The sequence below is a fragment of the Phaethon lepturus genome, unplaced genomic scaffold (assembly GCF_000687285.1).
Source record: "Phaethon lepturus isolate BGI_N335 unplaced genomic scaffold, ASM68728v1 scaffold30585, whole genome shotgun sequence".
In the NCBI taxonomy this organism is placed as follows: Eukaryota; Metazoa; Chordata; class Aves; order Phaethontiformes; family Phaethontidae; genus Phaethon; species Phaethon lepturus.
In genome coordinates, this window is record NW_010543117.1 from 4,980 (window position 1) to 17,088 (window position 12,109).

At 50.1% G+C, this 12,109-nt stretch overlaps 1 protein-coding gene across 1 annotated transcript in view; it reads left to right on the forward strand.

Moving 5' to 3' along the window:
* Positions 1 to 9,467, forward strand: part of LOC104621711 (neuronal-specific septin-3) — a 13,066-nt gene extending 3,599 nt beyond the window's left edge. The window contains exons 3-11 of the mRNA XM_010288258.1: positions 2,004 to 2,195; positions 2,445 to 2,573; positions 3,306 to 3,387; positions 3,766 to 3,903; positions 4,264 to 4,381; positions 4,825 to 4,920; positions 7,040 to 7,136; positions 7,612 to 7,663; positions 8,915 to 9,467. Of these exons, the coding sequence (XP_010286560.1) occupies positions 2,004 to 2,195; positions 2,445 to 2,573; positions 3,306 to 3,387; positions 3,766 to 3,903; positions 4,264 to 4,381; positions 4,825 to 4,920; positions 7,040 to 7,136; positions 7,612 to 7,663; positions 8,915 to 9,050 (1,040 nt within the window). The 3' untranslated portion in view covers positions 9,051 to 9,467. The remainder of the gene's footprint in view (positions 1 to 2,003; positions 2,196 to 2,444; positions 2,574 to 3,305; positions 3,388 to 3,765; positions 3,904 to 4,263; positions 4,382 to 4,824; positions 4,921 to 7,039; positions 7,137 to 7,611; positions 7,664 to 8,914) is intronic.
* The last annotated feature ends 2,642 nt before the right edge of the window (positions 9,468 to 12,109 follow it).

Genomic DNA, 12,109 nt, shown 5'->3' on the forward strand with positions numbered 1-12,109 from the left:
CTGTGACGGGTGTAAGAGCGAACTGCAGCTGAGAAGCACTCGGATCGGCAGGCTGTCTCCTCTGGCAGCTGCCCGGCAGCATGAGGTGCTCCAAATTGCCAGCCTTGCTCAAGCCAACGGTCTGTCTTGTGCTCTGGTCCCCCCAGGGTGCTGCTCGCTGCTTCAGGAGAGGATGATGATAGCTCAGAGTGTCCTTGCTTGGTGGGGAAGAGCAGGAGGGGGGGGCCATCCTCCTGACAGGCAGACCTCCCCCTGTGGGCAAGGTGGAACGGAGGTGCTATGAAGCCAAGACCTTTTGGACGTTACCTGCAGTGCTGTGCATGGGTGGCTGTGCTGCCATCCTCTTACACAGAGGGAAGATTCCTTCTCCCAGTTTAACATAAAAGACTTCCCAGGCAATGTGAAAAGAGCTGAGTGGAGGCACCCTTCTCCTTGCCAAGGGTGGCCCTTCTGCAAGGTCTACCCCCAGCATACGACAGTGGGATATTAAAGCTTATATATAAAATGTAAATTTTTCCCTGTGTAGAGCAGCCCTTTGTGTTTGCACAAGAGCTTCGATGTGGGAATGCTAGGCAGGGTCACCAGCCACCCGTGCAGCCTGTTGCAGCCTAACCTTCACCTTGAACAAAACCTCCCCAACCTCTCCTCAACCCCAGTCTCTGCCTGACCTGGCTGAGCTCTCATGGTGATCCCAGACTGGTGCTGTCAGTGTCCCCAGCCCAGTGTCCTCTGAGTCATCTTCCTCTCCAAGAGGCATGTGTCACCCAGCAAATGGCAGTCACCTGCCCTGCCGCTCATGTGCAGCCAGGGGGTTCTGCTGAAAGGAACAAAAAACTCCGCCAAAATGATGGAAAGGGATAATGTAGTGTGAGATACTTGAACTGAAGCGGCATCCAAAACAAGCGGAGTGCTTACCAAGCAAAAACACATGCTGCCCCTGTCCTGGAAAAATAGCCATCTAATAAGACAAAGCATGGGGGAGTCAAGTAATTAGAGTGAGAGAGGCTCTAGTTTGCAGCTGGTTTGTGTATGACAGGTATTTGATTCCCATCCCCTTCATCTTCATTTCTAGATTCATCCCCTCTGCCTCCCTTCCCCACCAATTACAACTTTTCTTCCGTGCCCTCTTCTCTCCCAGCCTCCAGCTTCCTCCCAGCATGTGGGAGCTGCTCACTAATGAGACAAGAGACAGAGATAAATGGACAAGGCCTGCCCCAAGCAGTGTGTGCCATCAGCCGAGAGAGTAGGGGAGGCCAGAAAGCTCACAGGGCCTTTCTTTTTGCTTGTTTGTTTTGCATGGAAGAAGCGAGGAGGGGGAGGCAAGGAGGGAAAGATGCAGATGATTAGTTTATTGATCATGATGATTAGTTTCTTGAGCATGACAAAAACCATTGATCTACATGCAGAAGGCAAGCGTGGAGGTTGTGGCCGTGCTTTGCACTTCCACCACTGCCTTCCTCTGGGGGACTCAGCCTGCACAGCACAGCCAGTAATGCAGCCTCCCCTGGCAAGGGCCGAGATTGCAATCCCTCCTGTTAAATCCCAAACTCTGTTTCAATGCTGAGACTTGACATATGATAATTTTTGAAAGTGTGTTCCATCACAAATATCATGCTAAACTTGGAGGGGCAAAATACTGATGATCCTGATGACAACTGGGAGACAAAAATGAGGAGACACACACAGAACTTCGGGCACCTGATTAGGAGCTCAGCCAGCTTTACTGGGTCTGGTCCTGCTGTTTGGAGGTAGCCATCAGTGCATTCCATGCTCAGCAAGCCCCACTCCTCCACCTTCTTATCTGGAGTGACATGTAAAAGAGTGTGCTGGAAACTCAAGTAGATGTTCCTCCATGAAGAGCCTTACTGCTAAAATCTTGCTACTCAGTCATGCTCAGCAGCCCTTGAAACAGACACTCAAAGTTGCCCTCAGCCCCTGTGACAGGGCAGCAGGGAGGTCCTCGTTACCTCAATGATGATTTTTGAACTTTTTTCCCTGTGCAGGGCCAGTGGAGAGCAAAAACGAAGCAGCCATGTCTGAGCTGGTCCCAGAGGCACGACAAAAACCGGTTGTACCAATGAAACCCATGGGCATTAATGCCAACTTGCTGGGCTACATCGGTATTGACACTATCATTGAACAGATGCGCAAGAAGACCATGAAGACAGGTTTCGACTTCAACATCATGGTTGTAGGTAGGCAAGGACCAGCTGAGATACTGGGAACCATGGCCTGGGGTTGTCCCATGAGGCCAGGTGGGAGAGTGAGCCCTGCAGGGAGGGCATGAGGGAGCAGACAGTGCTTGCTCTGGGGGAAAGGAGAGCTTGCACAAGGCAAGGGGACACATACAGCCCCTTCTGCTGCCCGCCTGGCTCCGTCCCCTGGGCCTGCTGTCATTGCTAGGCTGTTGCAGATGTCATGAGCTTCCTCTTTGCAATCCTCAGGTCAGAGCGGACTGGGAAAGTCAACATTGGTGAACACCCTTTTCAAATCCCAGGTGAGCCGCAAATCTTCGGGCTGGAACCGGGAGGAGAAGATCCCCAAGACAGTGGAGATCAAAGCCATTGGGCATGGTAAGAGCCAGGTTGCTGGGGTGGAGGCAATACTGATGCTTCAGCACAGTCTTGCAGAAGCCCCCAGTAGTCTATGCAAACATTTATTTGGTATTAGGCAGCCCTTTCTCCATGGGAAACTAAAGGACAAGTGCCAGTTTTAGATGCCCTCAGACCCAGACAAGGCTTTGCTTAAACAGCAATGCCACTGATGCCACAGCCAAAGTGAGGGGTAGAAAAAGAGTTATAGATATTTCTTCTGCCAAGACATTCGTCTGCATGCGTGGATTAAGCCTTGCTGTAAGTCATTCCCACCTGCAGACACTTAATGGTATACACAAATTGCATTGGTGGGTCCCATCCCAAGCCTAGTAGAGCACATCTCCTCATGGCAAAGCATCAGCACAGCTTCTACAGAGTAATGAGTATCCTTTCAGATTCAGGATGATGCATTGGAGGGGAGGACAAGTTGTGTAAGGTAGGTACTACATCTGCGCCACAAACTAAGCACAAATCCATTTTCTCGTGGAAGAGTAGTATAAGGTGACTTTGGTGCAGAGGTTACCAAGATTTGGGGTCAGAAATGCAAGTGGGGGTCACAACTGGTGAGGCATGACCCCGCCCGTCCTGGTCATGCTTGCTCGGCTGTGATGAAGGCAGAGAACTCTTGTTCCCTTGTAGGGCACAGAGACATGCTTCATGATGGAGCAGGTCCCCAGGGAGGTGTATGATTGTTTGCAATTTGTTCCCCAGTCATTGAAGAAGGTGGTGTCAAAATGAAGCTGACAGTGATCGACACGCCAGGGTTTGGGGACCAGATCAACAATGAGAACTGGTGAGTTTTACATGGTTGAGGCCTTGTGTCCCGAAATGGGCTGCTTTTAAGATGGTATATGGAACGCCTCCCTTCTACTTGGCTTGGAAATTGCCTGGGAAACTATTGCACTTGGGGAGGGCCAGTAATGGGGATGTGGAATTGTGAACACCATGGGTCTGTGTGCATGCTTGGGGGTATGCACACATTACATAGCAAATACCTATTTCTTTGCTCAGTTACAGAAACTCTTAAACATCTCTGCTGATGGTGAGATGCTTGTGGTGGATATTTTTTATGCCTGAGCCTGCTTTGCTGCTGTCAGAGCTGGGAACACTGTAGGCAGGAACATGAGGAGATTTGTACCTGTCTATTCATCTCTCTCTCCCACCTTAACAGCTGGGACCCTATTGAGAAATACATCAATGAGCAATATGAAAAATTTTTGAAGGAGGAGGTGAATATTGCAAGGAAGAAACGAATTCCAGACACGCGAGTGCACTGCTGCCTCTACTTCATCTCCCCCACTGGCCACTCGTATGTACACAGTCCCTCATCCTTCCTCAAGCCCTTGGTGCCTCTGTGGCAGATATGTACCCTGCACTGCTCTGTCTCAGCCACCGACCCAGGGGTCCTGCCTGTGGGGTTGGCCACTGTTTAGCTTAACTTCAGGTGCTGTGGGACTTGAAAGAGTCTAGGATAACAAGGGCAGGAGAAATGCCACTGTGTTTTTTGGGAGTGGGCAGGATGGATGGGAAGAAGGAGATGGCAGCAAGCGGGATATGTACAAGGGAGGTTTCATTCATGCCCTGGTGCTGGGAGTGCCTTTCATCACTTTGGATGAAAGGCAAGGAGGATAAAGTGACTCCTTCCATGTTGTTCCCTCTTGGGCTGCAGCCTGCGGCCTTTGGACCTGGAGTTCATGAAACATCTCAGCAAGGTAGTGAACATCATCCCGGTTATTGCCAAGGCTGACACCATGACCTTGGAGGAGAAGACCGAATTTAAACAAAGAGTGAGTATCTCCTCTCCTGCAAGGGATGCTTCCCTGCCCTGGCTCAGAGGTGGGAGAAATGAGTGGTATCCTCTGCCTGGGATTGCAGTGCAGTCCCCAGGGCATGCACAGCATCCAACACTGGGTTGGTGGGTAAGCCCTGGAGGTAGAGCTGCTTATGGCTATGAGGGTCATCTGTTAGAGGGGGAAGAAACGTGTGTATCCCTGTGACATCTCGTGATATGCTCTGTCATGGGAACTGCAAAGACAGACAAGTAATGGGGGTTGGGAAAGAAAGACTTGTAATTGCTGCTGTGTCCTCACTTCACTGCACGCTTCCCTGGGGACAATCCCTCTAGCCCCTGCCTGCTGGAATGATGTCCCAGAAGTGTTTGCCTGGCCATTTCACCTGTCTTCCTTTCAGGTTTCTGTTGCTTTGTGCTCCAAAATGTCTCTCTGCCCAGGTGCGCAAAGAGCTAGAAGTAAATGGGATTGAGTTTTACCCCCAGAAAGAATTCGATGAGGACTTGGAGGATAAAACAGAGAATGACAAAATCAGGGTAGGAAACATTTTATTGTGGGAGGGGAAGGGGGGATGAGGGCTGGTCATATCTAAGGAGTGTAAAACAGACATTTGTGACTGGAAGGTTTTAAGCGCTTCATGGTCCCTGAATGAAAGATGCAATGGATGTAAGGGATGGTCATTCCTCCTTCCCAGCTTAATTTGTCCCTGTCATTACTACAGGGTGCTATGAAGGCTGAGTGAGGAAGGACTATCTTTTCACCTCCTCTTGCTGAATGCTCTGTTTGGACACTGTTGAGGACCAAAGCAGCCTGGTGTGTGGCTGAGGTCCAGCCTCTGTCCCAAACAACAGCCCCATGAGCCCTCTCATTTGCTGACCAAACTTGACCCGAAAAGCAGTCCAGTTCTTTGCTCCCCCAGCTCCTGTGAGAAGACTTGTCCCATCCTTCCCTCCTCAGAGCGTTAGAAACTGTCTCCTAATTTTCAGCCTGTGCTTGTGCATGGCCAGGCTGTACCCAGGATTGTACCTGTGTTCTTGTGCCAACACTGATTCAAGCAGTTCTCCTACCTAGTGGTCCCCTCCGCTACTCAAGGCATTTGTAGAGAACAATATTACCCTTTGCTGACCTTCCAGTCAGCTAAAAGAGACAAGCTTCTTTGGATGAGCGTCCCATTCCTCAGTAGTCCATGCTCCTAGTCACTTTTTTCTGTGCCTGCTCCAGTTTGGTTTGATTTTCTAGCACTGGTGCTGGTGCCTCATGCTCCCCTGTCTCTTCTGAGATCTGAACTGCTAAGCCCATGGGCCACATGTGCTTTTTAAACAATCGCATCACACTGGTGGCTCATGATCATCTTGTGACTGATTAGCACGTGGGGTCCTTCCCCTCCTTCAGTCTTTGCTTGTTTACAAGCTCCAGCATCGTAGCAGAAATTCTTAGTGCTATTCCCTAAATGGTGCTCTTTGTGCCTCAAACTTGTGTACATCTTTTCAGATAATAACCCGGTCTGCCTTTGTTCTCACAACACCTCGTGGCCTTGTGATGCTACTGCTTTTAATTATTCCACTCATCATTTTTGTGGCTAGGCCATTCATGAAAACAGATTGGCCTCCATGTTGGCCCTCAAGAAACACCAGGAGTCTTGTGTTGCAGCGTGACACCAGCCCTTTCAACTGCCCTAGCTGTCACAGCTCCAAAAGAAATTACCACCTTCCCCATCTTAATTAATCATTTCCCATTTGGCAACACATCACACATTCTGGGAAAACCAGATAGGTTTTGCTTCTTCTCCAAACTGCTACTGGTTTTAAGGAGGGCACCGTATTTTGTTCTGCACTTCAGCATTGTTGCCCTAGGTTTGGATAATCTCACACATAAGAAATAAACTGCTTTTTCATCTCCATTCCTGTGGTAATTGCAGTCCCTTCCCAGGGCCAGGGACATCTACAAAGCAGCGTAATTCTATGAGCATCTGCACAACCTTACGGATAGCAGGGTCTCCTGCCCCCTGTGCTCTGGGAACAGGTGGTTTTCCCCTGTGCTTAGAGATATCTGGGTCCCCAATAGCTTCACCTACTCTCCCACTTCCCAGGAAAGCTGTACCCCTGGTACTCTGGCCTTCCTCAGTACAACCATTTCAGCCATTAAACTTGTTGAACGTTCATGTGTCTTGTTGAATGTTCATATGTCTTGTTGGGGAGGATTATTTTGAGTCCTCTCCTTCTTCTAGTGAAGAACTACAAACTTGGTGAGAAAAAGTCACCGCAAACAATCTCTATGAGCAGCCCTTGGCTGACAGACTCTCTCCTGGTTACACCAAGGTGGTACTTCTCTGGTCGTCCCGCTCGTCAGAAATGCTAGAGATGGGTGCAGAAAAGCTCTACCCCCCTCTCCAGAGCCCTTGGCACTGCTGCAAGCTACCCACTAAGCTCGTGGGGGGGCACAAGGACACCTGTAGAGCAAAGGCCCAAAATGCTAGGGATAGCACCAATGGGTGAAGCGGACAACCAGTGCAGTGTTGCTCTGGAGAACCTCTTCCCTTGGAGAATGCCAAGGGTGTTTGGTGAGCTGAGAGGAGGAAAGATGGATGGGGAACAGTGATGGTGCTGCTCTCTGGAATGGGTTCAACAGATCTCTCCACACGTCTCTCCCCAGCAGGAAAGCATGCCCTTCGCAGTAGTGGGCAGCGACAAGGAGTACCAAGTGAATGGCAAAAGAGTCCTGGGCAGGAAAACACCTTGGGGAATCATTGAAGGTAAAAACTGCTTCGCTTCTGGGAGCTGAAAGTAACTCTGCAGGCACCAGTAACAGACAAGGGTCCAGATAACATGCCCCATGGCTACCTTCCCATCCCTTTTCTGATAAACTTTTTGAAACCAAGCAAGAGGAGTATTCTCAAATAGGTCTGTTGGGAGGGAACTGCCACGGTCAATGTGGTACCACTACCATTAACTGGCAGAAGCTGGAGCCACTCTGAACAACACGGTATGTGAAGCTGAGCTCCTGAGGTTGCCTTGGTTTTCAAACGGAAATTCGCATGTGACTGTTCAGCACCTCTTAGTGTGTCTCCTCAATGCACGACAGTGTGGTGTTCAGATAACTGTCCTTTCTGACGAATGCAGGCTCTGCCCACCTGGAACCTGTCCCATGGCAATGACCTTCCCATGCCCTGTAACCACAAAGGGATTGTTGAAAAAAATCAAACGTAACAATTGCTTGCTTTTTTTCAGTGGAAAACCTCACTCACTGTGAATTTGCCCTACTTCGAGATTTTGTCATCAGGTAAGGCCATGGTCATGCACCAGTTTGCTTTTGATGAGCTGAGAGTCTTCCTGAGACCCTCTTAGAGTGAAATAGCCCCTATGGAAAGGAAAATAACATACATTTCGGGCAGTGAAAACTTATGTGGGGTAAGGTTGGATTGAGTTAAGGGGTAGACACTCTAGTGCCTCTCTTAGTGACATGACCACTATGTCAGGTGGCTGCTAGTTTTCATGTATGAGCTGGACTCCTGGGGAAAAGCAGGGTACTACTACCCCCCTTATAGTCCATTAAGGATATTAGGTTGCAACAATTTAAATTTGCTGCTGACAACAGGTCTGGGCTGGAGTCAGTGAGAAAGAGCCACCATCCCATCCTAGTCAATGTGTCCTGCCAGGTTGAGGGGTGTGCTGGAACATATGACCTGGAAGTGAAAGGCTCCATATTTCATTCAGCTTTCATTGTCCTGCCTAATTTCTACTCTGTTCACGAAGTTATCTCAGCACCAGTGATATCTGCCCCAAATTCTGTAGAAGAGCTGTAGATCTAGGGTCACCTCTGTTCCCTGTAAATACAGTAAGGTTTTAAAACAACACCAAAAATAAGAAAATAAGGGAAACACGCTTCAAAGACAGAGCCCTGTGGCTCATTCCACCTGTGGGTATAGTGGTATTGAGACACTTGGCATTGTACATGACATCACCCTACTGCCCTCTTTCTGTTCTGCGATACCTTGTGCAGCAGACGTGCTTTCCCTAAGTCTTCTGGTAAAAACATCCTAACCAAGTGATCATCACAATGCATATAGCAACCCAAGTCCACAGGCTTTCTATGGAGGTCAGGGACTATTGCTCATGGCAGTGTTCAGCAGGTTATGGTCAACAGTGGACCTGACACATACTCCTAGTGCTACGTTGTGTCACCACTGCTTCACATGAGACAAGCCCTGTCTGCTCTGACACATCAGGATGGCCAGTAGCTGTCCCACTGGCAGAGGTGTGAGAGGAGCAGGACACTGGCAAGCACAGCCGGGGATTTCAGCCCATATCCTGCATCCTGTGTATGTGTTCTTGAACAATGATGCTCCAGCTCTCAGTTGTGTACCATGGAACCCATGCAGAAAGAGGGGTACGCTCACTAGCCAGACTGACTGGAGAAATTTTCTATTTACCTTGGGGGAAAAAAAATGATAATCAGAAAACTAATACTGACTACACTGATCTTGGTTATTGTATTCTCTTTCCAAACCCATCTTCACTTTGCTCCCTGCAGGACTCACCTTCAGGACCTAAAAGAAGTGACCCACAACATCCACTATGAGACCTACAGGGCCAAGCGGCTGAATGACAACGGAGGGCTGCCCCCCATGACTGTCGAGACAGAGGAAAACCACGAAAGTAACCTGTGAATGACACCCCACCCCTCCCCGCTGTCACCCAGTGTCCCTGGATACGACAACCCACCCCTGCTACCCTTGACTCTACCACGGGCCTGCCTCTGAAGCCTGTGGTGCATCCTCCGTGTGCATGAGAGGATGTGAGCGTGAGTGTGTGCATGTGTGCATGTGCCTACCTATGTGCCGGAGAGGGACCAAAGGCGTCTCCCCCATCCCTTCCCAGAGTGTCTCATTTTCGGTTTGTTTTTTGCACAGTGGACTGTCTGTCATCTTCCTTTCTCTTGTTTCTGTGTCTCAGCTGTGTGTCTTGCCTGGGGGAAATAGAGATGGTGGGGCAGGATTTCTGGGGCAGGCAGGCTTTGGAGGTGGGAGGTGTGGGGTATGCCGTGGTTCTGTTTTTATCACTTGGAGACATGGCAAGGAAAGACTCCAGGAGAGGTGGTGCATGCAATGTCTTCAAATGATGGCAGCAGAGATGTCTCTAGGGTCCTCGGTGGGTGGGAAGGCAGCTGGCTGGTCTGAGGGCGTGGTGGCACAGCATTTTATCCCTGTTTCTTGCTGTGGCTTCCCAAGGGGAAATGGCAGGTTGGAAGCGGATAGATGGGAGAAGTGACAGACTGACATGTTTTGCGGTTCGGGGGAAGTGACCGGTGCAAGGAGACAGAATTAGTGTTTGGGTTGTAGCATCTATTTGAGAAGCATCAAAACACTTGGGGAAAATAGCCATATTTTCCAAAAGACGCAAAACCCAGAGGAAAAGAACATGCTTCTGCTGCAGAGGGTGCACTTGCCCTGCCCAGTGCTAAGATTGAAAGCCATGCTTGAGTGTCATGAGCTTTTGATCCCGTGCAGCTTCCAGCCTAGGCCAAGCTATCCTGAGGTCACCTCACCTCACCCACCACTGCAGCAGATCCTTCAGTTTCTCTCTGCTGGCACTGAGCAGGTCCTGGCCAAGCCTTTCCCCCACAACTTGGCCCCATTGCTGTGGGAGCACAGAGAAGACTGTTAACACGGGGGTCCCTGCTGGGGACTCCCCCAAGTACATCTCCATTTGGCACAGGGCCTTCGGGAACTTGAAGGAGTGCAGAAAAACCATGGAGGGAGCAGCACTGGGCCAGGTTTCTCCCTGGGTCTCCAGTGGTGGTGGGAACACAAGAGATACCTCCTTCTCACTGAAATGGCTGTTTGCTGCTCCAGCAGTCTCAGCCTGTGCTGCTCCGCCACTGTCCTATTGCCCTCCCAGCTTCCATGTCCTCCTCTCCTGTGCTTTTGTCCTTATTCCCTTTAGTCCTCCATAGCTTGCTTCCTTCCTTTCTTTCATGACCCTTTCTGTCTCTCCTTCATTCCTCTGAGTACTTGAATCTTCCTCTTCTCCAGGATGGTTCCTCCTTCTCCCAGCTCTCACACCTCTTCTTCATCAATGTGCTTTTGTCGTGTTGGGTTGAGAAGTTGTCATTTTACCTTTCCCTGGAAGGGATGGGGAGGGAAGTTAAAGACCCAGGAGCAGAGAGAGGCACAGCTTTAGTGAAGACTATATGCTCGTGTCTAGCCAGTGTCAGCTCTTTTCTGGATGTCCCTGAGCCAGGCAGAAAGCATCAGGGCTGCCTGGGCAGAAGGGAGGAGGGGAGAAAGTCACAAATGTCCTGAGTTTGTCAGTCTCTGCCTGTCACCTAGCATGTCACACAGTTGGCAGGGGCTGTCACCTCCAGGAGAATAGCTGGTTGCATTTAAAATGCATGTGCAGAATGCCATGGCACAGGACAGTAGTGCTGCGAGTCAAGGGAAGTGCGGTGGGTTTGGGATGGGGGTTGGAAAGGCTGGTGCGGGAGGGTAAAAGATGTCCCAGTGAAAGAGCAGCAGAGGAGGACTCAGGCCAAGCCTGAGGTTGGTTGACAGAGCTGTACGGGGACCAGGGCTGGGAAGAGGGTGCTCCAAGCCTTTAGCAAAACAATCTAAGAGCATATGTCTGTCTTGTGGCTTTCTCTGGTGCTGTCACTGCAAAGCAAATGTCTCTCCACTCTTGCTCCCCCTGTCCACACAAATCAGCCATTCTCAGCACCTCCAGGACGTGAGGGCCATACCAGCCCTTCGCAGTCCTTCCACCACCTACACTCACGGCTCCTGGTGTTCCTGCATACAGCCTTGCACCCGCCTTCCCACCTGCACCAGGTCTCCTTGGCCCCGCAGAGAACAAAGACCTCGTCACCAGGGCCTGCAGCTGTTGTACCACAGACCTCGCAGAAATCATCCTGCTATGCTGCTACTCATCCCACCACCCACACTGGCCATCCACAGCCCAACAAGAGGTCAAAGCCTCCTCCCAGCTTGTCTCTGCCAGCCACCGAGGCATGGATGCACCCCCAGCGCCACTGGCTGCCAGAAGCATCTTCTCAGCCTACTCTGCCATGGCTGCTCCTGTCTAGCCTTTACATGTTTTAACCCCAGTGCAATAGAAAAGACTCCCCCAGGGCTCCTCCTCTTCACTGCACTGAAGCATGAAGCCACGCTCCCTTGTGTTTAGCAGGGGCACACAGAGTTGTTCCCTGCACTTGCTTTCTCACACAGCTCTCTTTGATGGCCATGTGACTACTCTAGAAGAACTCTTGCCACTGGGCTGCGTCACCCTGGACTGCAATACGGTCATTTCTACAACTTTTTGGCCCAGACAAGGGTTATGGCAGAGAGACAATGCTGCCCTGCTTAATGAAAGCAAAGCAGACCCCACACAACAGAAGAGATTTTCCTTTGCCTGTAACATCAAACTACAAGGACGACGCTGTGTGTTTTGCCCTATATGTTCAGGAATTTTTGTTTGGTTGTAATAAGGTGGTTTTTAAGCTCTGTAATTTCCTGTCAGATCATGGACTACTTCTGAAGGATCCATAAAAGCTCTCTGAGAAAAGCAAGCTCAGGTATTCCTCACTGACATCCACTCATGCAAATATCCTACTGGTATCTGCCTATCTACCAGAAGGTCTACAAATGGCAAATATCAAAAATTTCCCATGTTGCACAACAGCAGGAGATACTGTTGGGAAAAAGTCTCTGCCAACAGATAAGCTGGGAAGAGC